General features: G+C 39.9%; 1 protein-coding gene across 4 annotated transcripts in view; it reads left to right on the forward strand.

The window, feature by feature from the left end:
- The window catches only part of HLCS (holocarboxylase synthetase), a 215,779-nt gene that overhangs the window by 17,255 nt on the left and 173,279 nt on the right, over positions 1-25,245 (forward strand). For all 4 annotated transcript variants that reach the window (XM_077818620.1, XM_077818630.1, XM_077818637.1 and 1 more), the window contains exons 3-5: positions 1,895-2,057; positions 6,348-7,312; positions 9,863-10,045. In XM_077818620.1, coding sequence (XP_077674746.1) covers positions 1,895-2,057; positions 6,348-7,312; positions 9,863-10,045 — 1,311 coding nt within the window. The remainder of the gene's footprint in view (positions 1-1,894; positions 2,058-6,347; positions 7,313-9,862; positions 10,046-25,245) is intronic.

Genomic DNA, 25,245 nt, shown 5'->3' on the forward strand with positions numbered 1-25,245 from the left:
CTTATTCACTCAGAGCAGCACAGATTCCCAGAAGCTTCTCCACTACTTCCTGCCTGTGTGGTCTGGGCCCCTCAGATGCTGCTCTCAGTTTACCCCTATGGGCAGCTCCTCCTTCCTGGCGGTGAGCTCATCAGTAATGAGTGGGTTCACTTCACTTCCCATCCTCCTAACTAGTGGCTTCTGAGTCTCAATTAACCCCAGGGTCTGGTGCACACCTTCCCTTACTTGGTAGTTTAAGGCAGGCTACCACACACCAGGGCTCCTGTCTCCAGTCAGGCTTCTGCCCTAATGCCCTTTGTAAGATAGATGAGTAAAGTATTGAAGCTAAATTTGTAATGTTTATAAAGTGCTTTGAGGTCCTCCAGGGATAAAAGACACTAAATTATAAAGTAGAAGTATTAGAAATGTGACAGGGACAATATCCTGTGATAAAGACAAACCTTATGGAATTAAGATAAACTTTATTGAATTAGGTTAAATATCTTTGGGGTCCATTGTGTTAAAAATGCAGTTGTGTATGTGTTATTTTAGAGTTTTATGTAACTCTTTTAGGGGGAGGGGAATGCTAATATAATTCCGCTGGTTATCAGCCCTTTGAAGCCAAACCCTGGGGAGATTTGCATATACTAGATCAAACTGGATTCTACAGGGACCAATAGACAAAAGCCAGATTTTTGGATAAATAGCCTGGTTTTATACAAGTTCAGGACCTTCTTCCTGATCCAGCAAATGGACAGGACCCCTGGTTTGTGGAGGGCCTCCCTCTTTAGGGAAGGGTTTGGAAAGAATGGACCTACTGAGGCCCCCTAAGACTCTATGCTAGTGTTGAGCTTAAGCTGTGATGAACTTGAAAACACAAGGAAACCCCTTGGGTAGGGGTTTGAAGGACTGCTCCTGCCAGAGCCCACGTTAGGGTTGGAGTGAACTCTGGTAAACTTATTAACATGTATGTAGGGTCTCTTTCTGCCTTTAATATGTTTTCTCTGTAGTGCTTTTATCTTAAGAATAAAAGAGGCTTGAAACTGTGGGTCTTTTGTGTGTTAGAATTTTTCTCCCTTTGATAGGAGATTTTTCAAAAGTTTATAAAATGACTTGCTGACTAATTTAATCCACGTGGCTTACTTTTTGCTGCTTGCCCCTGAATCCGTTATGTAATTTTTTATTTGAAAGGCCATGTCAGTGGTGTATTTAAGTGTTAGAGCAAGTGAAGAGCTTCAGCTGTAGAATACAGTGCTTTCCATGCTGCTTACTCTAGGAAGTCCTTTTGTGTGTGCTACCCAGGATTTCCGAAGCTTTGATCTCTGGGAAAGAAGTATTTGTTCCACTCTTCTTTCTTCTCAGAACTGTTTAGAAGTGCTCTTGTTTACCTTTGTCAAGACTGAATGGAAGTTAGTTAACACCTGATACTTCGTACAAGACGTGACCCTTCTTTGATAAGGTTGTTTTGGATGTACTTTTGAGCTTATGTACTATGTGCAGAAATGTCAGTTGGAATTGGGAACTCTATCTGTGTTTATTCCAGGGTAAAATTAATTGCAGTGGTTACTTTTTTTTTTTTTTTTTTTTATTTAGAGACAACATGGTTTTAAGGAAACTGGTTTTGAAAATGATATATTCAGTGATCTCCCTTGGGATACAGAATTTTTTTTTAAAGATCAGTCCTTTTTGAACTGATGTTTGTCACAGAGTGTTTGAATTGTGCTAACTTTATTATTTATGTTTAAGTTAATATTCTCTGTTTCTGCAACAGAGAATATTTTAGACTGTCTCTTTTTAGACTATAAACTCTTCAGGGTAGAAATATCACCTTTGTTTAGTAACGCATGTTCATGGAATTGTATTTTTTTAATTGACCTCTCTTTAGAACGGGAAAATATGTTTTTTATCTTCTTAGGTTATAAAGTGGTCAGACTGTTGTTCACCTTTGGCCTATAAACCCGGAGAACCTTATAAATTAATTGCTGAAGCAAGCGTGGATAACTTCAGTAACCTTGGAATAGCATTCATGGAAGACAGACTTCAAATGGATAATGGAATGGTGCCACGGAAGATTGTTTGTAAGTATCTTCACAGAACACTTCAGTTTTAGTGAAGTATCTTATTGTTTCACTTATTCTAAGTCTCCTAATGAGTTCAGTGCATCTAAACACAAAAAAATATATGCTTTTACTTTGGCATAGGAGTAATTGTTACACTGTCATCAGAGGCAGTCTCATTTTAAAGGGCAGCTGTATTTTAAATTTAATGCCAAATATAAAGAATGTTTAAAAATGTATTTAGACTGCTGTTTCTGAGGTTTTTTTTATTTTGCATTTGTAAAATGCGTTGTCAGAATGACAGTTGAAAAAGTAATTGAATATCTTTGAAACTGTATGTAAATGTTTTTCTTATTCTAGTTATTACTGCTTCATAAACAAACCAATAGTTAATGCCACCATTGACTGCAAAAATTTAAGCTTATTAAGGTAAAGTCCCAGAGTATCCCAGGTATTACTATATAACTCTCTAGAAAGGTTAGTATAAACATCACAAAGATAAGGAGTACTTGTGGCACCTTAGAGACTAACAAATTTATTTGAGCATAAGCTTTCGTGAAACCTATCACAAAGATAGTAACTTTTCTTTCTCTTTTTCCCTTGTTCTTCCCATTTCGTCTGCTCAGAAATACATTTACTTTCTTTGCACTTCCACTTTTTTTTTTTTTTTTAATTTAAACCAACTTCTGTTGCTTTTTTTATTCCTGCTTTCTGGGTCCTGACCTCTCTTCCAGCCCAAGACATTTGGGCTATGCTGCTCCTCCTGCAGACCAGTGGCAGTTCAGATTTTTCTATCCCCTTTTTCCCTTGTCAGTTTTTTGTTGGTTTTTTTTTGCCTCCATCGGCATAAAGAAAGGTGTGGTTCAGTGCTTCCATCTTATCCAATATAATCCTAGGTTTTGTCGGTCAGTTTTGAACAGCAGTGAGCAATGTCTCTGTCCCTTTTCTCCCTCAGGGGACTGATATTTTTCTAGTGGTACTTTTCTCATTTTTCACCTTCCCCAATCATGGTGTAACGGCTGAAAAGATTATGCATCTGGGAGGAGACTCACTCAGGAGTAGCAGAAGAGATACCATGCTAGAGCTGCTCTCAACCTGTTTTGTCAGGAAGCCTTGTTTTCTCAGGAAAAGGGGTCCAAAGCCTGGATGGCTTGCTGAAACCTTCACATTACCCTCATATGGAATTGAAATCCTGAGTACCCACAATTAACGCTGACTTTTGTGGAAGTTATGGTGGTTTGTTCTCTCTGAAAACCGCATCTTAAGTGTTTCAAGTTAGGCACCAGAAATCTAAGGTTTTTGAAACTAGCATACGCTTGTGAAAATTTGTCCTGTATGAATTATCAAAAGTTACAATAAACCACTGACAGAGCTGGGAACAGAATATTTGACTCCTGATTGTGGTAAGAACATAAGAATGGCCTTACTGAGTCAGACCAGTGGTCCATTTAGCTCAATATCCTGTCTTCCAACAATGGCCAGATACATCAGAAGGAATAAACAGAACAGGGCAATTTATCAAGTGATCTATCCTCTGTTGTCCAGTCCTAGCTTCTGTCAGTTGGAGGTTTAGGGACACTCAAAGTATGCGGTTATGTTCCTGACTGTCTTGGCTAATAGCCATTGGTGGACCTATCTTCCATGAACTTACCTAATTCTTTTTTAAACTCAGTTATACTTTTGGCCTTCACAACATCCCCTGGCAGTGAGTTCCCCAGGTTGACTGTATGTTGTTTCAAGAAATAGTCCCTGATGTTTCTTTTAAACCTCTGCCTATTAATTATTTCAGGTTCTCGTGTTATGTGAACATGTGAATAACAGTTCCCTATTCACTTTCTCCACACCATTCATGATTTTATAGACCTCTATCATATCCCCCCTTAGTTGTCTCTTTTCTAAACTGAACAGTTCCAGTTTTTAAAATCTCTCCTCATATGAAACCTGTTTCATATGCCTAATCATTTTAGTTGCCCTTCTCTGCACCTTTTCCAGTTCTAATATATCTTTTTTGAGATGGTGTGACCAGAACTGCACACAGTAATCAAGGTGTGGGCATACCAAGGACTTTTATAGAGGCATTATGATATTTTCTGTCTGTTTATATATCACTTTCCTAATGGTTCCTAACCATTAGTCTTTTTTGGCTGCCACCTGCACATTGAGCAGATGTAGATAGTTCTCTGAAAACTATAATTCCAAGACCTTTTTTGAGTGGTAAAAGCTAATATAGACTCCATCATTTTGTATGCATAGTTGGCATTGTGTTTTCCAGCATGCATTACTTTGTATTTATCAACATTGAATTTCATCTGTCATTTTTTTGCAGTCATCTAGTTTTGTGAGATCCTGTGACAAAATACACTCTGCTGTAGTTACCTTAACAAGGCATACTTCATACAAAGAGATCATTTGAAAACTCATCATTTTCTGGTCATTATTGTCCTGGTAAAATGTGTGGCAACATTGTATGTGAACTTATAAGATTTCCCTATATGGTGGTGGTAATATATGTTCCAAACCCCAGTGCCCTGCCCTAACAGAATTTGGCAAACGTGTCTTTCCTAAACATAGGAATATGTGCTCTTCTTAATTTTGCATTTAGAAGTAAACCGTGTTATCAGGCAGGAAAGCAAAATAAAGGAAGTTCAAACAGGTGAAAAAGCCAGCAGGGAATATCCTTCCACACAGACTGTTTGGCTCCAGGTTCTTAGCTGGAATTGTTATTCAAGTGAGGGACTGAAATTATAAAAGGAAGGTACAAACATCCCAAGGTACACCTCCCCCCCCCCGCCATCGCATTTGCTGTACCTGAAGAGACAAAGGAACCGCGGTTGGACTCTGAGGAAGAGGTCCTCACCTGAGAGTTTGGTCAGTAATCTGCTGGAGCATGTGGTGAAAAAATTTTGTTTTGGAAGTAAGAGAGTTTCTTAAGTAGATACCAGTAAGCATTTTATCTTTATTTTTTCTTGTAATCATTTCTGACTTTTACGCCTCATTACTTGTTGTTAATAAACTGGTTTTATTGCTTTATCTAATCCAGTTTGTTCAGATTAAAGTATCTGGGTAACTCCATGTGAGGTAACAAGTTGTGTGTATGTTAGTCCCTTAAGGGAATAATGAACTCAATACATTTGCCCTGTCCAGGAGGGCGCTGGGCGGCACAGGACATAAATTTCTGCGGGAAAATCTGAGGCTGGGAGTGTGTGGTGGTCACCTGTTGGTAAACTTTAAGGCTGGTAAGAGCCAAGATCTGGCTGGCTGCAGCACCCACTGACCTAGCTGGGAGTGCCTACATGCTGGAGGCTGTTTGTGAGCAGCAAACCATAATAAAGGGCACCACAGGTTACAGGGCAGGGGTGACACAGCTACTCATTAGTCTGGATTGTACCATGGTGTGTCACAGATCCCTGTGTACCTCTTTGCTTTCAGCTTAACAATTTTGAGTAATTTTGTATTGTCTGCAAACTTTGTCACCTTATTTTTTTACTCCCTTTTCCAGATCATTTATGAATATGTTGAACAGTTCAGTTCCCAGTACAGATCCTCAGGCACCCTGCTGTTTACGTGTCTCCACTGCAAAAACTGACTGTTTGTTCCTATCTTTTTTTTCCTATCCTTTAACCAGTTAGGGGTCCATGAGAGGATCTTTCCTCTCCTCCCATGACTGCCTACTTTGCTTAAGAGCCTTAAGTGGTCTCTAACTGCCAGATACGTTCTCCTAGGGATTTACAAAATAGACTTACTCTTTACGTTTCAGGAGAAGTAGGGCCTTAGTGTCTAAAAGGAGGCAACTTTTTAGGAGTGTAAGTCTGTGTTTCTCAACCTCTTCAGACCACTGTGCCCCTTTCAGGAGGCTGATTTGTCTTGTGTCCCCCCACATTTCACCTCACTTAAAAACTTTGCATAGAGAATCAGACATCAAAATACAAAAGTGTCACAGCAAACTGTTACTGAAAAATTGCTTACTTTCTCATTTTTACCATACAGTTATAAAATACATCAACTGGAATATAAACATTATATTTACATTTCAGTGTGTAATATATAGAGCAGTATAAACACATCATTGTCTGTATGAAATTTTAGCTTGTACTGAGTTTTAGTGCTTTTTATGTAGCCTATTGTAAAACCAGTCAAATATCTAGATGAGTTGATGTACCCCAGAGGTATGCATACCCCTGGTTGAGAATGACTAGTGTAAGTGATTTATCAGGAAACTAAATCTAACGCCAAATTGCATACTAGGGGTAGTGACATTCAACATTGCTATTTTTGTACAGCTTTTAACTTTTTTCTTTTGAAATCTCTCAGCTATCCATTTACAGGAATCTGCTCTAAAGGAGCTCAAGCGGATGGCTGCACCTACAGAAGAGAAGAATAGCACTAATAGCATACACATGGATGAAATGACCCCTGCTCCTCCATTTGCAGCTGCAACTAAACAAGGATCAACGTCAACTGATTCTACAGGAGGTGGTGACCAGGAGGTGAGAGAAGAGAAATCCAGGCTGGAGAAAAGAAGTGAGTCTCATGATGAGCCTAATAACCTATGTGAAAGGGAGACAAGTACTGGTAAACATCACCACCTGCACCTTTCCAGCTGCCATGAATGCTTTGAACTTGAAAACAGCACCATTGAGTCAGTCAGATATGCTTCATCAGAAAACATTCCAGAACTTCCTGATGATTGCAGTGCTAGCGTGGAAGAAGTTACTGATGGCTGTCTGGCAAGAGAACTAAGAAGGATAAACCTCACTGGGAAGACTCCCAATGTTTTAATTTATGTGGGCTCTGACCCTATGAAAATCAAATTTGAGAAGATAAAATCCGTGCTCAAGGAGTGCATTCATACAGACAGCTACACCATCTACCAGCTGGTAGAGGAACAAGTTCTGAAAGCTCCCTGGCTTGATAACTCATTGTTATTGGTTATTGCCACAGAGGAACCCATTTCTAAGGACAATCACAAACAGTTCCTGACCTACTTGTCAAGAGGTGGGAAGATTTTAGGACTTTCTGCCTCTTTTACATTTGGCAGTATACAGATAAGGAGCAAAAGTGAACTGAAGAAGACCATCCAAGAATTAGTGTTCTATAAAGCAGATAACAGTGAAGTTAAATTAAACCTTCTGACCAGTGGCAGTGTTTTTGAGCAAGAGGCTAAAGAAAATCACAGCCAAGTGAAGTCGTTGAGTCACTTAAGTAATACAGATAAAGATATGATCATTGTTCACCTGCCATATGGAGATTGTGGAGGAGAAGCCATTCTGTGTCAGGTACTGTGTGTAAGAAGACTTAAGTTGTTTATTGCATTGTATAACATGCTTATTATGGTGTGCTCCTAGATTTCAACTGACCTCCATTATAAGTTCATTTTTGATGCCTCTCTGAAGTCCACAGACAGGAATACCTGCCTCAAATTTGGTAGGCTAGGCAAAGGACTGAGGCAGAGTTTTTTTACCTAGTTTGAAGTTATTTGTACACAGGATTCCTGAATTATGGGACTCGGGTCATTAGAGTAGGAAAATAACCTTTTGTCCATTTGTAGCAAAATAGAAGGAGGGAAATAAAAAATGTAGTTTATTGGGCTTATCTTGTTGAGTTCTGGTGCAGAGAACCAAATGAAACAGAAATACAAGAATATAAACCTTAGAAATGGGCAACCTTTACCCTTATTTTAATTATAGGACAGATGTTTTTGTGGGACTCAAGACTTAAGTGTAGATGTTTATTCTTCTGGTAATATGAGTAATCTTGCAATTACTCCAGAAAACTTCATCAGGGCTTCTCCAAGGTGCTTTCCCCTCACCAAGGCTCTACAGGATGAAGAGATGACAAATTTCTTTTGAACTCACTGAGCCAAAGGCAAATCCCAACATTCCTTGTTTACAGTAGCTGTCAGATTCGCCCTTAGCGGTTTTTAATCAGTCACCTTCCCATATGTCTTTTGTCATAACTTTCCCACCTAAATGTATGGAAAAGGGCATTTTGGGACATTTCTAGTGTCTTAGGTATGCAATGATCAGCTTTACTCCATGTCTCCCAGTATTAAAATATCCTTTTTAAAGCTGTACACGTTTGCCAGTATTACTCCTGAGTGTCACTGCCAAAAGACTATGGCATCTTGGGAAAACCAGGTTATGTAGATCAAATGTTACAGTTTTGTATAACAATTTCTGTCACCCATGTGTTGGGTACTTGAAGTAGAAAATTGATTAGGTACTGTTACTATCCATTTCTTTAAGTTGCATGGTAAAACCTGTTTTGCTGTAGCATTTAAATGACCCCTCTCCTCTAATAAAATTTAATACTGCAGTGAGTTTCCTGAGAAAAAGGGCAATGTGGGGTAGCTTCGGAAATCAGATTAAAAGGATTAGAATATCATTTATGATTTTTACTTGAGTTCCAGTCTGCATCTGAAAAGGCGTATTGTTGTTCTCTTCATGGCTATATTGATAAGAGTATTGACAGTGACATCAACCAGTAAATATTCAGAGTCACAGGGTAGTTATTTCCCTCTTCTGCACTGGTCTAGTTTCATAACATTACCTCTTTAATTCAATAAATTTATTTGGCTGAATGATAGAAAAGTGGATAATGCATACTACAGAGAGAAAATAAAAAGTGCAAAAATGTATGCAAGCACAGTATAAGTAATTTTTATGCCACTTTCATTTAAATGTATTTGCATATAGTAGAATAAAGCAAATGTACATTTTGTATTCTACTAAATGTATTAAACATCTTGGAACTTCTGTGAGATACAATATATAATTTTAGGAGGGCTAGGCTGGACTCTGCATTTCAGCTCTGCTTCTTAAGGCTTGTACACATGGAGAGTTAGTGTGCAGGAAGGTAGGATATGAATGTACAACACTCTAGTTTGCCACGTACTAAATCTCTGTGGATCCTGCTACCGTGCACTAAAAGTTTTGTGATTAGCTTTCATTTATTGGTCTTTGAAGTACTGCTAAATAGTATTTCCAAAGTGCACAATAGAACTTTTACCGTGTGGTAGCAGGGTCCACATGGCCAGTTAGTGAGCAGCACGCTGGAGTGCTGTATATTTGCAGCTTGGCTTGCCGATTTGTGTAGACAAGCCCCCAAAGTTCACCTCTAGTTTGAAAAGTGATTCTGTATAAAATGGCATTGTAGGTTTCTGAGTCAGTGTTCCAGATATAATCAGTGCAGTTCAAAAATAAAAAGATGTTTTTCTAATTTCAATCCTGTGATTCAACTTGGAATTAGTCAGGCTGGGTTCTTTCTACCTTGTTCATCTCTACCAACAAAAATTCTGCAATCAGAACTGAATTCTACTGGCTCATGAGCCAGAGTGGAATCCAGAGCAGCTTCATTTATATAGTGCTAACAGAAGAAAAAAGTAGCAAAAACTTCTTTTAGTCAGTAAGTAGATATGGACTCCAAATACATGCGGGAGACAGACCAACTGATTAAGAAAGGGGCATTTTTACACACTTTTAAGAGAAGAACTGTAGTTTACCAATAGCTCTAGTCTCCTCCTTGGAAGTTAAGGATTCATTGGTCTCTACTAGTATTTGCTACACCTTGGATATATATCTGTTTGACAGGCTTTTAAGATGTCAAAGCCCTATTCATTAATATGTCTTGTTTCTTCATCGTATAAAATATAACCTTATTTCTAACACACAAGTCAAACTGAATTTTACATGGCTCTTGTACTAAATTCAGCTAGTAGTAAGTGAATAGATACCACACCATTTTTAGGTCTGCTTTGCTTTTTCTCTACATCAGCTGCTGTCTTTCGTGTTAGTGACTTCTTTCTTTTTCTTTTCCCATCTCCCCAGATATACTTGGAAATGGATATTGCCTCTCTGACTACCCAAACCCAAGAAGATTTTAATTTACTCAAAATGAGCAATGCCAAGAGATATGAAGTTCTTAAGGAGATCCTGACCTTACTTGGCCTGAGTTGTGAATTAAGCGAAGTTCCTTCACTAACTCCTATTTATTTGCTTTCTTCTGATGAGGTGAGCATTCTACTTCAATTGCAGACATAAGAGATTTAAACTAAGTAGCTTGATGCATGATTTAAAAAAACAAAATAATATTTTTATAGTTCTGGGGTAGAAAGGTCTGCCAAGTTGTTAGGGCCAAGTAATTTTAATATGTACCAAAAATTACTAAAAGTTCATCTAGAGAGAGAGTGTCTCAGTGCCAATTTAGGGATGTGACTTCCACTGTTCGTCACATGGGGTTCTTCACCATGTCTTATGAGACATCATGATTAAAAACAAAACCATCAAATTACTAACTTTGTGTTTTTTGTTTTTTTTTTTTTTTTTTACAAAAAATTGAAAACACAAATAATAAACCATTGTGACTTCAGTTACAGTCTCTTTTATCTGTCTCTCCATGAAGAGTTTTTAACAGAGATTATGCCGTAGAGGGTGGGCCAGTTTTTGGTGGGGGCATTCTTCTCTGGATAAGTCAATACTGAAGAGATATTTTCAAAACTAGTATATGAGTCCTGTTTTAGAGTATCATACATAACTAAAACAGTTTATATATGGGCAAGGGAATTTCATTTAAGGGTAGGTGGGTCCTGCGTGGTTTATCATGGATAACCTAAACTGTTCAAAAATAGGCAAAGGTGAGTGATCTTAATTAAGTCTTATGAAATACTTAAATACTTAAGAAACTTAAATATTTAAATTCAATTACTTTAGAGGCCATTCTAGCAGCTGTCTTGAGTCAGACAAATTAATGTATATTAAGAATCTTAATATTCAAATTAAATCTGTTTCTCTTTTTACTAAGATTAGTTTGTTTCCTCTCCAAGAATAATAGTGTAAACCACTTTGGTGCTTAATGGGAGAAGCTGTTACTGTCTTAAATTACAAATAGCATTTCCATATCTCATTAAAATCATTAGAAGAAAAAAATAAATCTGATTCCTTGGCAGTGCTTTGGTAAACTTTCTCTCATTCTTCGTGATATCATTACGTTGCAGAAGCACTGTTGTGTTGGAAGGCGATTGCTTCTTGATGCTGTATGGTTACTGCTTCTTTGTCACACTACTGACGTTTGCTTGCTTGAAAGAGGTGGCATGACTAAGACCGGAGTGACATTGAGGTTAAGAAACAGAAGCAGGGTATGCTGCTTGCTTAATTCAGAGAGATGTATAGTCTTCACATTTCACAGTTTCACTGGAGGTGCAAGGCACACCCCTTTTAGGGCTCATCTGGATTTAAATATTGGCTGCTGTCACCTTTTCATTGGTTTAAGACCCTCATGGGACAGTTCAGATAGTATCTTCAGCTCATAAATATGAAATTTGTTTGCTATGGAACAGGGTAGTAACTATATATTGTTCTTGTGGAGGGAACTCAAATATCCTTTGTTTTAACTCTTACTTGTGTTTAGTCCTTTAGTTTTATTAGGGTTTAATAGGAGTTTAAATTCTGTTTTAAATAAGTCAAACTTCCTTACTTACATATCTTTTAGCTTTAAAATAGCCTTTCTAAGCTTAGATTAACTTAAAAAGAGTCTTCAATTTAAATCAGGGGTTGGCAACCTTTCAGAAGTGGTGTGCCGAGTCTTCGTTTATTCACTCTAATGTAAGGTTTTGCGTGCCAGTAATACATTTTAATCATTTTAGAAGGTCTCTTTCTATAAGTCTTTAATATATATCTAAACTATTGTTGTATGTAAAGTAAATAAGGTTTTTAAAATGTTTAAGAAGCTTCATTTAAAATTAAATTAAAATGCAGAGCCCCCTGGACCGGTGGCCAGGACCCGGGCAGTGTGAGTGCCACTGAAAATCAGCTTGTGCACTGGTTGCCTTCCCCTGATTTAAATAGTCCTCAAAGAATGCATTGGCTCTTCTTGTAAATTCTTGGAGTAGTGGTTTTTGTGTGTGTTTGAATTTAACTAGAAAGTTGCTTGAACACTGTCAGATCACTAATTCCCCAGTTAGCATAAACATTCTGAACTTAAATGACTTTTTATCGTATTAACCAGTGATGATGATAAATGACCATGTTATATTTATAAAAATATAACAAATATTTTACTAGTTATATGGCAGTTGCATCAGGCTTACTTTTAAATACAGGTCATTTGCAAACAAACATCTCAACGATGCTTGTACATTTCTGAGCATTTAAGGAATAAACAAAGGACTGCTACAAAACATTTCCCAACTTTATATATTTTCCTTAAACCACATGAAGGCCTTAGAGTGTTTATAAAATTTTTAATAAAACTATTCCTCAACTATTTTGTTAGAATTTAAAAATGAAATTTTTCTTTATGAAGAGAGAAAAGGGTGAGAAGGGGGTGAGGCAGAGTCGAGTCTCCTGAATCAGCTTTTTATGGCCTTGGCAAACCAGGTGCTATATATTGCTTACCTTGAGATCCTAGAAAAAATATCTTCACGTTCATTAACAAGGGAGAGACTCTTTGAGCAGACACTCCTGTTGGGTGTTTTGCCTTTTAATCACAGTTACCAAGATTTCAGTCAACAGTCTTTTTACCTGTAGTTCACAATTAAAAACTCTTACCAAACATTCTGTACAAATTAAAAAAAAAATCACGACTAACACTTCAATGTTTTTCTAACCTTATATAAAATAGTGTGTAGAATATTACAACCAAATAAACTTTAAAAACTGCTTTCCAGAGCCTGCGATTAGACCTGGTGGTGATAACATATGTATGGGCCAGGAGGAGGTATTCACTTTGAAGCATTTCATGTTTGTCATTTATTAGGAAAGCAGAAATTTCCTAATAATTTTCTTTAATTACCCTGAATACTTAATTGAATAAAACAAATAATTACAAACCAATATGTAAGCTGCTATTGTCCAAAAGCCATGTATACAAAAGTACTTACAAATATTTTTTCAAATTTAAAAAAAGTCCAGGTAAATGTATAGCAATCTAACATAATAAATTAAAATAGTTGTATTCACTGAAGTCAATATTGAGGTTTACCCCTTATATAGCAAGTAATAAAAATGTCTAAACGACTACTGCTCTTTTATGGTTCTTTAGCTGCTAAACACACTTTTGAGATTTACATTGGGGAAACTGTGGGACTTGAACCTTTTAAGAATTTGGCTTATTGCTGATGGAACATTTTAGCCCCTTGTTAATAAGACATGCATTGTACTTCACTTGTGTCCTTGCACAGTATCAAAATGCTCTACAGAGCAAAACTGTGCTAAGCTATAGTAAGAAAAGGTTTTTAAGAGATTAAAAGGCGTAATTAACTTTATTTCTACTAGAGATAGAGAATTCTGCATATACAGGGCAACACAAATGAAAGAGCAACCCCAAATTATAGAGATCTGATTGGGAAGTGAGGAGGTCAATACTGAAGGACCATAATATATGGGAAAGGCAATATGAGGAGTAGGTAGTCAGAAAAGTGAGAAGGAGATCTTTAATAATCCTGAAGGCATTTTTAATATTTGTGTGAATATTAAATTAATAATCACTAGGAAACCAGTGAAGGTGCTGCAGGATGATATATTTTGTGCAGTGAGAGAATAATCTGCCTATTACCCATGCCCCCTAAAATTTTAGAGCATTGTTATGTATAGGCCTGATTATTACTTGATACATTCTTCACAATTTCATTGTAGACAGCTTTACAAAAACATTGAAATGTGACACCACAAGATCAAATGGCTTAAAGTAAAATGAACAAAGTTTAAACTAGTAAGAGTCCCTGGTTCACAAGCAAACAAAACTATAACTTACATTCTGTTCATTTGCCCAATATTAATTGTAATTTAATATCTAAAATCTCTCAAGAGGAGAACTGTATGGAGAGGATCAAGTTGATAGAATTTTCTCTAATATTGTTGCTCCAATCTCTATATCTTTCTCCCTTCACACCCAGCTTTCAAGTTGTACCATGTAAGAATCCCAACAGTGATGCTAATTAATTTTTGCCAATGCTTGCCATCTAGTGGCATATTTTACATTTGCAGTTTCGTTCAGTATGTTTCACAAGAATCTATTTGACAGTTACATGGTTTAAATTAAGTTTACAAAAAGCAAGTGGGAAATGAAGGGTCATTTGAGGGTTATTGGTTTTGCTGTGATGTTAGGTTTCAAAATGCTATAATCTTTGTATGTGCAACATCATTCTTAATGTTTTTTTAATATACATTTTCAAGCTGATAATTTAGCACATTTCCAGAATAGTATCTGAAAGGAATTTGCAAGTATTTAAGAAGCAATTAAACATCTAAGTATTAGAATAAATTAAGAATAGATAATCACTTAGAGCTTTCTGACAGGTTATTCATTTCTCTAGATGTATTGTGGCTTTCACTTACATAGAACTTTTCATTTGAGGTATTCAAATCCTTTAAAATAATTTCTGATTAAGATTCAGCACTTTGGAGTACATATGTGTAATCTGAAGAATAGTTAAGTGACTAGTTTAAAGTCACACAGTGAGTCAATGGAATGAGAAACGTAGGAGTCCTGACTCCCAGGCATTTGCAGCATTACCAACCTCAACCATTTAAGTCATGAGTCAGGCCCCAAAATAATCATGAGCTGTTGTTCATCGTAGATATTTAAAATCTGTGGCTACTCTTGGTTTCCTTTCTGCTGTTTTGAGGTTTTAGGGTTTACGGTTTCAAACTTTATTCTGTACCCATGAGGATGAAAAACTTTTATGTTCTTTTAAAGTAAGCTGCGATTCTTCTGTGGGAAATGTCACTATGGGTGCTCCATTTCAGGTGCATGTGCGCCACCTACGCCTTTGGGGATTTTTGGTAGCAGTGCCTGTTCGGCCTGTGCATGTGCTCTACGCATACTCGTGGCCTGTAACGAAAATTACTCCCGAGGGTATTCTGTGCCCCCCCCCCCCAAAATAAAATATTCCGAACACAATATTTTAAAATTCTGCAAATTTTATTTGTCAAATAATGGTGGAGGCACCAGCCTGGCATTGGGGAGCAGAGGCCACTGGCTGCACAGAGGTGGGAGATCACTGTGCAGCTCCCCCCTGGGACACGGGTTCAGTGGTGAGGCTGCACTCAACCCCGACACAATGCAAGGACCAGGCCTGCCCCAGAAACACCGCAGGGCCCTGTCCCTCTGTGCCAGATGCAGCAGGTGTGCATAGGCAGGCTCAGCAAGGCAGGATCCAAGTGTGAAGGGGCTTAGTGTGAGGGGATCCACATGTGGGTTGAGAGGGTTTTGTGTGGGGCTGTCTGGGTTTGGGTGGCTCAGTGTGGGATCCAAGGGCTTGTTGGGGAGTTCTGGGTGCAGCGGTAATGGGACTCTGCAGGGGAGTCCAGGTGCAGCTGGTTGGGGCTCAGTAAGATGGAGATCCAGGTGCAGGTGGCTCATCGGGGTGGTCCAGGTTCAGGGGGAGTGGGGCTTGTCAGAGGGGTTCTGCATGTGAGGGGTGTGTGTGTGTGAGGTTTGTGGGGGGGGTCTTGATATGAGGGGGTCTGGATGCACAGGTGTTGGGTGGATGGGGGAGCAGCTTCCTGTACAGAGACCCCTCCCCCGCAGCTGAGGAGCAATGGGTGCAGGAAGTACTGAAGTTTTCAGGGCTTCCTACTGCCAGGGGAGAAATCTGGGGGTGGGTCTGACATGGCCTTGGATGTCGTGCAGGGGAAGAGGAAGTCAGTCTCCCCAACCCAGCCAGGACTAACAGCTGAGCCTGGTGCAGGGTAGGAGCCACCAGCCGGGTCTTCCTGAGTCCCGCTCACTGTTAGGTGGTAGGTAGTTCTAGGTAGGTAGGTTGTTTGTTTGTTCTTTCCCTGTTTTTTATTCCCCCCTTGCCCCCCCCCCATTTCAGGGTTATGTTCGGACTCTTATTACTGGGGTTTCCTTGGCAGTGGCGGAGCCAGGTGGAGTAAACAGAGTGGGAGCGGAGATAAAAAAGGCACCACCTGCTTGTACTCACGTGGTGGCGCTCCAGGTCTTCAGCGGCACTTCAGAGTCAGGTCCTTCACTCACTCCAGTCTTTGAAGGCACCGAAGGATCCCACCGCTGAAGAGCCGCTGAAGACCAGAGTGCCGCCGGGTGAGTAAAAAATAAAAAGGTGCCAGTCCATTAAAAAGGCTCCACTTGTGCTCGGTGGGGGAGCGGCTGCTGCCCCGCTTCCCCCCGCCCACCTACGCTACCGATCCTGGGACTCCCAGGCTTTAAATATTGCTCTTCCTTCCAGGAATCCTTCCTGGGTAGGGATGGACACTCTGGAAGTGCTTTGGGGATATCTATATACCTTCAAAGTGTAAAATCTGGTCTTCATTTAAAAGCACATTCTGTAAGAACCGAGAGATAAAATTCAAGCTCCTCAAGATGGAGCTAGCCCTGAAACCAGCTTCTGATCAGAGCTCCAAGAATCCCCATCTACACAGTGTCCCGTCCACCTCTGGACCCTGGTCATTAAGAGCTTCAATGGGTAAAACTGTTGCTACCCCATTAGCTGCCAGGCCCTTGTCGCTGAAGGCTACCAGGGATAAGATGGTCACTATCATGTCCACCTTGTGGTCTGGTTGTGACGTTCCCCTCTGGTGTTATCTGGACTGGTGATCTGCTAGGTCCCTCCAGTCCTTGACTCTGGGAGCCAGCCTTACCCTGCTCTGCTGTGAGAACCCCCACTCCTGGGCTGTTCAAGCTCAGCCTCTGGCATATTAGCTGCTTCTTGGGCTGTGCAACCAAATGACACTAGCCAATATCTCTGGTCCCAGACGACCCTAGGAATCTCCATCTTGCAGTGTCCACTTATGCCCATTGGACGCTACAAGTTTATGTAAGTTTGTCAGTTTAACTAAGAAATTGATATGTACCAGGCTTGTTATGCCATGGGGAGTTTCTGACACGCTTCAAATCAAATGCACTGCTTCAGGGAGAATAAACAGATTTATTAACTACAAAGATAAATTTTAAGTGATTATAAGTCAAAGCATAGCAAGTCAGACTTGGTGAAATGAAATAAAAACAAAACGCATTCTAAACTGATCTTTGCACTTACAAACTTAGATGCTTCTCACCCCAGGCTGGCTGGTTGCTCTTTAGCCAGGCTGTCTCCCCTTTGATCAGCGGTTCAGTTGCTTGGTGTGGTGTCTGTAGGTTTAGGTGGAAGAGAGAGGAAGAGCATGGCAAACATCTCTTCCTTTTATCATGTCCTTTCCTCCCTCTTGTCTTTGCCCCCTCCCCTTCAGAGTCAGGTGATCATTACTGAGGGCTTGTCTACACCACGCAGCTTTTAGCAACAAGACTGTCAACACAGCCTTGTCACTAAAAGTCAGCGTGTGTGAAAGCTCTTTGCTGGTGCTGAAAGACAAAAGTTCTGTCAGCAACTTTGCAGTGTAGACATACCCTGAGTCTCTCCAAGCAAGGTTGAGCAATTCCCCTGGTGTGGCCTCATGCAGGTGTGTCATTGCATTGTAGCTCCCTTGCTGGACAATGGCTGTTGATGGGTTGTATGACACCCCGCTCGGGCGTTGGTTATTTTCCTTGCTGTTGCCTCTGGGGAGCTAATATCTGGCTGATTCCCCCAATTTACAGCATGTTTTAGTGACAACCATACTACACAATTCTCATAACTTCATATACATTAATGGTACGCATATATGGATAGAGAAATGACTTTCAGCAGATCATAACCTTTTCCCTGATACCTTACAAGGCATGCTTTATGTGTAAGATCACGATTATATGAAAATGAGGCATATGGGGGTTACAGGATGCTCCCCCAAGGTATAGAATGTCACACTGGGTCACCGAAAGCCTTGGGGGGGATGAGGGATCGACAGCTGTGCCTGCAGTGCCAACAGCTGGTAAGTACCGTTAATAGGAGCATGACTTACATCCCCTTTACAAGAGGTCTCTGTCACTGGAGACCTCTGACCCCAAGAGGAGTGTTACTGAGGCTGCAAGTGCGTCTGGTACCACAAAGGTGTATAAGGCTGTTTCTAAGAGCCATGCCCCTTCTGTACCAGATCTTTTTTTTTTTTTTTTTTTTTTTTTTTTGGAGGACCACCTCTGCTAGCTACTGTATGACGAAGAGGTCAGCACAGTCTGGTTCCTCACTACCCTGGGTACCTACTTCAGCACCCTGGACTGCTCCATCTGAGTCTGTACGTGCTCCAGCACTTTTCTTCTGGTACCGCAGGAGTTCCAGGACTTGACAACTGTTTGTACCCAGTGAACCGGAGTCTCCTCTACTGTCCGCGTCTGTACATCTTTTGGTACCGAGATCCTCTGGCTCACCGATGGTACTTTTCTTGTTGACACACACCCGCTCCTGTGATGCCCTAATTTCTGTCATCCAGGGAGAGCACTTATCATTCCCATGGAATATATTGAAGGAGATTCTGACTCTCGACTCTGGGGATCACCTATTTATTCAGTGGGATGTTACTTCTCTCCACTTGTGGAGGAGTGGTGACCTCGACCTCTGACCACCTGGAGTGACCAGTGGTGACTGCCTCCTCTTATGCCTTATGGCCTTGTTGGGATCCATGGGTCCTGTACCTCCAACAGTTTCTGAGGGCCTTAAATTCCTCCTACAGGGAGCATACACATTCTTGATCTCCCATACTTTCACTCCCTCGTCATTTTGGCCCGAGGGCCACATCTGGGTGGGGAAATTGTATGTAGGGCCATGAATGTAGGGCTGGGGTAGGGGGTTGAAGTGTGGGAGGGGGTGCAGTGTGCAGGAAGGAGCTCAAGGCAAGGGGTTGGTGTGCAGGAGTGGTGTGGCAGGGGGCTCAAGGCGGGGCTGACAATCCTGTGGGCCAGATAGAAAGCCCTGATGGGCCAGATCTGGCCCGCGGGCCGTAGTTTGCCCTCCCTTGATGTAAACTCTGATAAATTTAACACCTTTATTGACTATTTCCAAAGGAACATCAGAAACAATTTAAGGCCATCATAAATGAAGGTCAGCTCTTGGCCACAGAGGCAGTTCCACTTCAGCACAGTGGAAAGGGTTCTAATCCAGGTACTTTCTGGTCCCCCGTAGAGCGAGGGATAGAGGCCAATGTTAGATCTCAGGTATCGTAACAACTATGTGAGATTCAGAATAGTGACTCTTGCACTATTGACTATAATTTCTTCTCTAGATTCTGGAGATTTGGTTTTTGTGACTCTTGATCTTCAGGACTTGTATTTCTGTGATATGATGCAGCTCTCTCACAAGAGGTTTCTTCAATTCACAGTTAACCACAACCACTTCCAATACCAAGTGCTCCCTTTCGTCCTCTCCTCTGCCTCAATGGTATTCTCAAAGGTCGTGGCAGTCATAGTCTCTCATATACATCATCTAGGCATAATTGTCTTCCCTTATCTCGATGATTAGCTACTTGGGTCAATTATGTCAGGATGTCGTAGCAACAGTATCTAAAAACATAAAAATGGGCATACTGGGTCAGACCAATCGTCTCTCTAGCCCAGCATTCTGTCTTCTGACAGTGGCCATTGCCAGATGCTTCAGAGGGAATAAATAGAACAGGCCATTTAGAGTGACGGTCGTACAGTCCCAGCTTCTGGCATTTGGAGATTTAAGGATACCCAGAGCATGGGGTTTTGTCCTTGACCATCTTGGCTAATGCCATTGATGGATCTGTCCTCCATGAACTTATCTAATTCATTTTTGAATCCAATTATACTTTTGGCCTCCACAGCATCCCCTGGCAAAAAGTTCCAATAGTTGACTGTGGGTTGTGTGAAGAAGTACTTCCTTTTTGTTTGTTTTAAATCTGCTGACCTGTTTCATCAGGTAATCCCTGTTTTTTGTATTATGTGAAAGGGTGAATAATACTTTCTTGTTCACTTTCTCCACACCATTCATGATTTTATAGACCTCTATCATATCACCCCTTAGTCATCTCTTTTCTAAGATAAATAGTTTATTAACCTCTCTTCATATGGAAGCTGTTCCATAACATTAATTATTTTGTTTCCCTTCTCTGTACTTTTTCTAATTTTAATCTGTTTTACTGAGTTGGGACAACCAGAGCTGCACGCAGAACTCAAGGTGAGGGTGTATCCTGGATTTATATAGAGCCATTGATATTTTCTGGCTTATTATCTGTCCCTTGCCTTATGGTTCCTAACATTTTGTTAGCTTTTTTGACTTCTGCTGCACATTGAGCAGATGTGGATAGTTCTCTGAAAATGATAATACCTTTCTTGAGTGATAACAGCTAATGTAGAGCTCATCATTTTGCATGTATAGTTGGGATTATGTTTTCCAGTGTGCATTATTTTGCATTTGTCAGCATTGAATTTCATCTGCTATTTTGTTGCCCAGTCACCCAGTTTCTGTGAGATCCCCTTGTAACTCTTTGCAGTCTGCTTTGGACTTGACTATCTTGAGTAATTTTGTATTGTCTGCAAACTTTGCCAAGTCATTGTTTATTCCTTTTTCCAGATAATTTGTGAATATGTTGAACAGCACTGGTTCCAGTACAGATTCTTGGGGGACCCCACTATTTACCTCTCTCCATTGTGAAAACGTGATCATTTATTCCTACCCTTTGATTCTTATCTTTTAATGAGTTATTGATCCCTGAGTACAACAACAAGGTCTTTGTTTCACACTTTAGGCCTCCAGATCAATCTCACAAAGTCTGTCTTGATCCTGGTTTGATGGCTAGCTTTTATAGGAGCCTCTCTAGATGCTGTGACAGCCAGGGTTTACCTACCTGTGGACAGGTTTATGAATCTACAGAATCTTATTGCAAAGATTCAGTTAAGCCCTCAGATTTCAGCAAGGAATTGACTTCAGCTGTTGCGCCATATGGTGGCATGCATCTTCTGACCCTGTATGGCAGATTACATATCCAGTGTTTCTAGGGATAGCTCAGGGCAATGTGCATACCAAACAAACACAGTGTCAACAAACAGGTCTCTCTTCCCTATGAGGTTCTGGACTTGCTCACTTGGTGGCAGAACCCCTCCAAACTCTGTGCGAGAGTTCCCTTCTTTCAAGCTCCTCCGGCCATTATCACTTAAGACACATCCGTCTTGATATAGGGCATGCATCTCTGTGCTCACGCCATCTAGAGCAAATGGTCTTCCCATTTGCTCTCTGGCATAGAGACTTCTTCCTCAACAGAAGTGCAACAGATGGTGATAAATAGTAGAAAGGAGTCTACACATCACACTTACCTACAGAAACGGCAGAGGTATCACTTCTGGCATACCCATTGAGAAGTTTCTTTTGCCTGATCTTCTCTTTCTGCTGTCACAGACTACCTGCTGGAATTAAAGACCTGGTCTTTGGTCAGTGTTCACTTGACAGCTATAACAACCTTTCATTTACTGATAAAAAAGGTTTTTCGATTTTTGCTCACTCCACTACGTTGAGATTTCTGAGCCATCTGATTTAACCTTTTTCTGCAAATTATAGAACCCGCTTCAATGTGGGATTTGAATCTTGTCCTTAATTACCCTGTAAAACACTCTTTTGATCTACTAATCACATGTTCATTGGTTCACCTATTGATGAAAACAACTTTCTTGGCAGCCATCTCTTCTGCCTGAAGGGTTGGAGAACTGGGGGTTTTAATGCTGGACCTCCTATTTACAGTGTTCTTCTGGGAAACGGCCTTCTTCTGACCAAATATTAAACGTTTACCTTAAGTGCATTCTGAGTTTCATGTTAACTAGACCATTCATCTCTGTTTTTTTTTCCCTAAACCACGTCACACTCTTCAGGAAGCTGTCTTCTGTATCCTGGATGTTATAAGGGTATTAGCCTTCTATTTGGATGGAACCAAACCATTCAGAAAGTCACCAAGGCTATTTGTTTCAATTGCAGACAGATCCACAATTTCCACGCAATGGCTTAAGATGGATCTCTGGTTGTATCATTTCATACTATGACTTTGCCACCATTCAACCCCCTTGTAGAGTGTTATCCCATTCTACAAGGTAGCAGTCTACTTCTGTGGCATTACTTAAGAATGTTCTAATAGTTGAAATTTGCAAAGTGGCAACCTGGACTTCAATACATACTTTTTCCAAGCACTATGCCTTTGTGCATGCCCCTAGATCAGACTGCAGTGGGCAATGCAGTTCTGTCTTCAGTATTAGATTCTGTTCCAGTTTCCCTCCTCCTTGTGGGGTTACTGGTTGGGAGTTACTGAAGTGGAGCACCTATAGGGACACTACATGAAGGTGGATAGGTTATCCTATGGGAGTTCCACTATCTTGCTTTCTGTTTTAGAGTTTCGTCTGTGGGAATTTGCAGTAGAGAAGGAACTGAGGGCTATTTGCCTTCGCAGACATATATATCTTTGCTCCGGGGCACGCGGATGTGTGGAGCACATGGGGGCTGAACAGACTTTGCTACCAAAAATCTCTGATCAAAGGTGTAAGGGACGTATGCGCACCTGAAGTGGAGCATCCTTAGGGGGACATGTTTTGAAGAACTCCAGTTACTGCACAAAGCGAGTAACCTATCTTTCTCACATAAATGCATCACTGGGGCTTCAGGAAAAACACCAAATACCTCAAGTGTTGGCACTTTCCTTCTGAAAATCAGGACACATTAAAAGAGCCCAAGTTGGGCACACAGAATTGCTAGTCATTTCAGCAAACCTTGGCATGTGCCGTAGTTGAGTCTTGCTAACAGAGGGCCTGTTGGTTTTTATACAAATCTCTAGACTTAAATTTGGAGTTCGGTTAGATGTTCAGGCTTCCATAGCTGTAATCAGATTGGCGGGATTAGCTTTAAATGTGTTATGCACAGTGGAAAGAAAACAGCGAAGTTTTTTTGAATGGATGAGGAAACCAATGAGATGTACACTTGTACACAATTCAAGTAAGCTACATAGTTTGAATGGAGCACCCTTCCTCTGAACTGAGACTTGGAAAGACAGTACCTGCATTTCCTGCCTTTTGCATATGCAAAAACTGAATTGATCCAGCATCTGAGGGAAATTATATTAGGAGTAATCCGTGTATACCTATGAAGTTGAAAGCACTGCATGTAGAAGAGCAGTGTAGAAAATGGGAAGATTTGGGGAAGAAATATCTAAATATTAAAAGTGGCGACATTGAAACTTGCACAATTTAAATTTCATCACTCCAAGAAAATACACTAGGCCTGTGATGACCAAGTTTAAGAAAAAATGTTAAGTGATGGGGTCAGTATATTACAACGTGGAATTGTTCATTGGTTCAGACACTCTAGATTTATGCACTGATATTCTTCCAAAACAAAGCCCAAGGATTCAGCTGTCCCATGTCCAAGTTGGAGATCAGATGAATTGGAGGCTCTCCTAAATAAACAATAAATTTTATATTGTACTGTATTGTTAAAAGTAATAATTTTACATTCTGAAAATTAGATCAAATTATTCACAAGACTGCGGGCAGTGTTCTTTGGTCATTTGTCCGTGGGCAGCTAAGATTCAGAGTTAGGTGTCTGACAAGAAAACATGGTGGTTGTATTTTTCATGTTGTCTTGTTTTGTCAGGTAAAGGAAAATGAGCTACTCTTGCTGCTGTGATTGTCTAGAAGCATTTGTTTATTCTGCCTCTGTTTTAGACTAGTGAAACTAGCGATTGCTGGGTGTACACACTCTTGTTCTTAGTCAGTGTGTGTGTGTTGCTTTTGGCCTTAGGTTTTAGCGTTGTCCTTGTTTTAATACAAATTAAAATGCTACTGCCACTACTAGTCTAAGACTGCGAGATTGAAATAAATTTTAGAAGGGAGACAAATTTACATAAGTTCTAATACCTAAATATTATGGATAATGTCAATCTGATCATATGGACTAGAGCTAACATAATCCTCCACTAGTGCTGCTTGCTGTTGAGTGATCGCTCTGCGTCCACAAATACGTTTTATCCCTTCTCTCTCTTTTTCTCAGTAAAGAATAAGGTAATGGGGACTACTGGAGAATATCAGCACTAGGACCACTTGCGCCTCACAAATCAGACTCCTTATTAAGTTGTGAAGTGTGCTTTGCTTCATACACATAAATGCATAGGCTGTTTTTAATTAAGTTCATTTTGGACAACCCATATTCTGCCATTGCCTTGCTGTAGGACAGTGAAAGCAATATTTGCAGCAAGAACAATATATTATGAAAGGCAGGTTACTTGATAGCTAAAAGTGAAATATGTGTGTGCGCACTGTTTGTTAGTGACTTGGTGGTTTTAAATGTCATTTTAGAGACGGCCATTAAAACCTTTTCCTTCAAAAATGTATAAAATAAAATGGCAAATTGTCAGTTTTAATGTTGCTACAATGAGCAAATTCTTTGTCACTAGGCAGCTGTGTGGGATCAAAGCACTGAAATAATGTGAATGGTGGTTGCTATAGCCTGTTGAATCTGGCATCCACATGTTCAGTTTCAGCTTCATGTATGTAGATTTGTGTGGGGTTTTTTGTTTTTTGTTTTTGCAGCTTTGCCTCTAAAGACTCAGAAATGGTTAAAAGATATTTCAGCTGTAAAGACCAGGATTGTCTTTCATTGCTGTGGGTTCCAGTACGGCATTTTCTGGCTTTTGCAAAGCCTTACAGCAAGAATATTCTCCTTGAAAAGATTAGAGAGACTTCAGTCACAATGGTGATTTAAGTCCATCTTGAAATACAATATGTCAACAACTAAACTTCTTAAAAATGCTCCCTAACTCAGGCTCCCTCAGCCTGACTCAGGTTTGCAATATGTTCCACATGGGTGATAGCCAAATGACAATAATTAGTCATAGCCTACATTAACCCAAAATACATGATGGATTCTCCCATTCTCTGTAGTACAATCTAAATTCAGGACAACCCGTTTTGACTTGAGTTTTTCTGCCTTGAGCCTCAATTCTAAATATTTTTGTTCTTGTGATGCTATTGACTGTCTCTGATTTTAAGTCTTTTTTTGTCAGCGAAAGGAACGTGAGGCTTCCCATCCTGAGAAAATCTAAATTTGTAGGATGGAAACATATATGCTTAGCAGGCATTGTAATAAACCTAGCTTTCTGTATACATTTTTGAGACAATAGCCTCTATAAAGTCTTTTCAGCTCATAGATATTAATATAGATTATAGAACATGAGATTAAGACTTCTTCTGATCTGCAAGTTGTGAAGTATTTAAAAAAAATCTCTAAAACTAAAATATTTAGTGAGTACTAGCTGTGCTAAAGGAGGTTGCAATTTTTTTATCTCCTCATATTTTATTTTACAAAACAGTCCAGTAATAGTAGAGACAAGAAAATAAGAATGGCCAGGCT

Source organism: Eretmochelys imbricata, chromosome 1 (genome assembly GCF_965152235.1).
Source record: "Eretmochelys imbricata isolate rEreImb1 chromosome 1, rEreImb1.hap1, whole genome shotgun sequence".
Classification (NCBI taxonomy): Eukaryota; Metazoa; Chordata; order Testudines; family Cheloniidae; genus Eretmochelys; species Eretmochelys imbricata.